The sequence below is a fragment of the Salvelinus sp. IW2-2015 genome, unplaced genomic scaffold, assembly GCF_002910315.2.
Source record: "Salvelinus sp. IW2-2015 unplaced genomic scaffold, ASM291031v2 Un_scaffold11096, whole genome shotgun sequence".
NCBI lineage: Eukaryota > Metazoa > Chordata > Actinopteri > Salmoniformes > Salmonidae > Salvelinus > Salvelinus sp. IW2-2015.
In genome coordinates, this window is record NW_019952353.1 from 1 (window position 1) to 3,900 (window position 3,900).

The window sequence follows — 3,900 nt, forward strand, 5'->3', positions numbered from 1 at the left end:
GTATTACATCCAGGCAAAGGTGATTATACTCTTGAGAGGAAAACACATTGGGTTTGGTTCCCGAAAATAGGCCTGACACTCACTCTCATTGTTAAGACAATGGAAGCTCATTACCTAGCGACGTTCCACTCATTTCACACAGCCCTGGAAGATGCAATACCTCTGGGGGAATGAAAGGCTCCTAAAGGTTGAACCTTTCCGTGAAGATGATGGTTCAGAAGCTCTGTGACTATGTAATAGTGTGATAATGCACTGATATCGACATGCACAATACCCTGTATGCACATAACATCTTTCTTTATATCAGTATGTATAGTATGTATTTATGTATGTACAGTATGTATGTATCTTAATGTCACAAAACAAAGCCCTGAACCTTTATATTGTTTTAAAAGATCTCAATGTTTTTCTCTGCAGGAGCTGATACAGAATGCTGAGGATGCTGGAGCCACAGAGGTTAAGTTTTTGTACGATGAGACAGAGTATGGAGTGGAGTCACTTTGGTCACATGACATGGCTCAGTATCAAGGTAGGTTTTTATTAATTCTCACAGATTATTCAGTTGACCAGATATAGGGACATTTTTGTTTTCAGTAAGAAAAGTTGCAGAGTAGTGAGAAATTGTTTTGTTGGTTTTTCCATAGCAGCAGCAAACATCTAAACTGTCACCAAGATGATCTTATTTGGATGATCTTATTTGGATGATCTTATTTCTTGTTTTGGTTCTAGGAACGGCCTTGTATGTGTACAATGATGCGGTGTTCACGACTGAAGATTGGAATGGAATTCAGGAGATAGCAAGGAGCAGAAAGAGAGAGGATCCTTTGAAAGTTGGAAGATTTGGTATTGGGTTCAACTCTGTGTACCACATAACAGGTGAGGCTTTTATTGGAATATTATTTTAACTGCATATGAGTAAGGTGATTATTCAGTATAATGTTTGATATATCCTTCAATGTGCACGTTTTTTAAGTTATCTTTAATCAATAAATGAATACATTTTGTTTGAATGTTTGTTTCAGATGTCCCCAGTATATTTAGTGGGGAACAGATTGGCATGCTGGACCCTCACCAGACGCTGTTTGGTGCCCATGAGTCTGGGCAGTGTTGGAACCTGAAGACAGATATGAAGGAGATCACAGAGCTCACCGACCAGTTTGCGCCCTTCATCGGCTTATTTGGAAACTCCGGTAAACCCATCGAGGACGGCAGTTTTTCTGGAACTATGTTCCGCTTCCCCCTCCGCATTAAGCCCTCCCAGCTGAGCGCCAACATCTACAACAAAGAGAAGGTGCTGGAGCTTTTCGAGTCTTTCAAAGCCGACGCTGACACGGTGCTTCTCTTCCTCAAGAACGTTCAGAAGGTCTCCCTGCATGTGCGTGAGTCAGACGGTACAGAACGCATGCTTTTCCAGGTGACAGCAGGAGAGAACCCAGAAGACAAGCTAGAGCGTCCTAACTCTCTAAAGACTCTGGGACTGGCCACAGACAGCTACAGCAATGGAGTGCCCAGCAGTACTGTCATGTGTGCCACCTACCAGGTCAACATTGAGACCCAGGACGAGACAGCCAAGGAGATCCAGAGGACCACCTGGCTTGTGTGTAATGGAGTGGGGGGCCGGGGCTTGTGCAGTGACCTGGACTCCCTGGCAGATGACCTGAAGTTCATCCCCACCATCGGCATCGCCCTGCCTCTCACCCGCATCGACGAGGACAAGGGGGCCACGTCTTGTTTCTCGGGGCGAGCCTTCTGCTTCCTGCCTCTCCCCCCTGGAGAGGAGAGCCTGACGGGGCTGCCGGTCCATGTCAGTGGCTTCTTTGGCCTCACAGACAATCGCAGAAGCATCAAATGGCGGGAGGTGGACCAGTGGAGGGACCCTGCAGCGCTCTGGAACGAACTCCTCATCGTCACCATCATCCCCAGGGCCTACTTCACACTCATCATGGAGGCCATCAAGAGGATCCAAACCAAGAAGGACCAAGACTTCCCCCTCTCCCCCAGAGGTGCATATGGGGCCTGGCCAGACCCCAACCATATCAAGCCTCGCTGGAAGCCCATACTGGAGCCTCTGTTTCATGACTTGCTACAGCAGCAGGTCGTCTACTCTCTCACTAACAGCTGGATCCAGGTGGACGAGGCTGTGTTTTCGGAGCTGGACACGGATGTGCACATCACAGAGATGGTTATCAGCTACCTCCAAAGCTCAGGGATGCAGGTGGCCAGGGTGCCTGCCGCTGTAGACACGGTCCTGGACACGTACATAACAGGGCCTGCCTCTGTGAAGAAGGTGACCCCTCATCTGGTGCGGCAGGTGATCAGGAAGGCCAAACATAAAGGGACCTCTCAGGAGAAGCTGCTTCTGCTGGAGTTTGTCCTCAGCGACAAAGGTTACAGCGACCTCATTGGACTAGAGCTGCTGCCTTTGCAAGATGAGACATTTGCAGCGTTCTCCTCCTCTGTCAGTGATAAGGATGCAGTTTACATTGCTTCAGAAGAATACCCCAGGTACAGAATTAAAGTCCTCAGACTTTCTCTATGCCTTAGCAAAACCACAAAAAAACACATATTTGAATGCAAGTATTGTTGACTATCAGCGATATGCTAGATTGCAGCCTGTGAGCTAATATATAACAGTGTGTACTCTCTCTTTGTTTTGTGTTAAGGTCTCTTTACCCTGGACTAGAGGGACGATTCATACTGGAGGGCATTAAACCATCAGTTATGAGCAGCCTGAAGGATGCAGCCAAAAGCAGAGGTAAACCCCCCACTCACATGTCTGGGGTGTGTCAGTCATCGGAGGAGCCACCTTAATCCTAATATTAGATTTGGACACCAACATTATTTCTAGGAAATAAAATCGATGAATCTAGAAGACATGCAGTCTAAACTGTAGTTCAACATACAGTAGATTAAAATTGTTACACGGTAGCTTCACTGCCTTCACTGCCTAGTTCACCCTGTGTTCTTTGAGGGATGTGTAAGGTTCGTAGCCATGTAGTAATAACTCCTGGTCACCCCATTCCCCTGCTGCCCCCGGGGGACATTAAACCTGGTGCACTGCTGATAGATAATTTATGACTGCTGAGTGCGTGCGTGAGCTGGCAGATGGGGGTGACTCACATTCCATTCACTGCTATCAGATCCTGGACATGCTTGCTCCCATACCCAACCAGGAGTGTGCCAAAAAGGCCTGGAGCCAGTCAGGGGGAATATGCAGATTTGTCAATTAAAGCCCTTTGCTGCACGGTCCAGAGAACACAACGTGTCCACATCCACATAACAAATCAATTCAGAATCAAACATTGTTTTCACAGTGTGTGTAATCTGGACATAATATAGCATTGAAGGCTTCTTCATGTTGAGCTAGGAGTTCTCTGTGAAACAGTAGAAAGGTCTAGCCAGGGCAGAGAGGTACACTCCATCATTCTGACTGCTAGTGGTAGCTGGATTGAAGGAGTGAGGCGATAATATGCTGCTCTAACTGTATCCAGTATATTTCTGTAAATAGACATTGATTCATTTGGAATATTGCCTTTCAGAAAAAGAATCCTGAATAATATTTATCGTTTTAATTTTACGAGTTGACAGAATTCCAACTTTCTACTTTACTCAAATCCTAAGTAATTTTCCTTACACCTCTCTGCTGGTCTGTCATTGCCACCTCATAGCTAGGACACCGCCTTGGGTGCTGCTACATGCATCAGAGATTTAATTATCCCCATTACACTTCATTAAGTGGGTCACATAGAAGGTGGTCTCACACAATAGACCCTTCACACACAGCCATGCAGAACGACATCTGTACGATCCTCAGCCAGAGACACTAGAATTCCCCTACCTCAGCTGTGTTGTACGATCCTCAGCCAGAGACACTAGAATTCCCCTACCTCAGCTGTGTTG

The 3,900-nt window shown here is 46.4% G+C and overlaps 1 protein-coding gene across 1 annotated transcript; it reads left to right on the forward strand.

Annotated features, from left to right (window-relative positions):
- Window positions 1-417: 417 nt before the first annotated feature.
- LOC112080029 (sacsin-like) lies at window positions 418-2,811 on the forward strand (the record flags this gene model as incomplete). Its single annotated transcript, XM_024145817.2, has 4 exons — window positions 418-529; window positions 730-876; window positions 1,023-2,505; window positions 2,664-2,811. Coding segments are annotated over 4 exons (1,890 nt in total), but the record flags the coding sequence as incomplete, so codon positions are not given.
- Between the last annotated feature and the right edge of the window lie 1,089 nt (window positions 2,812-3,900).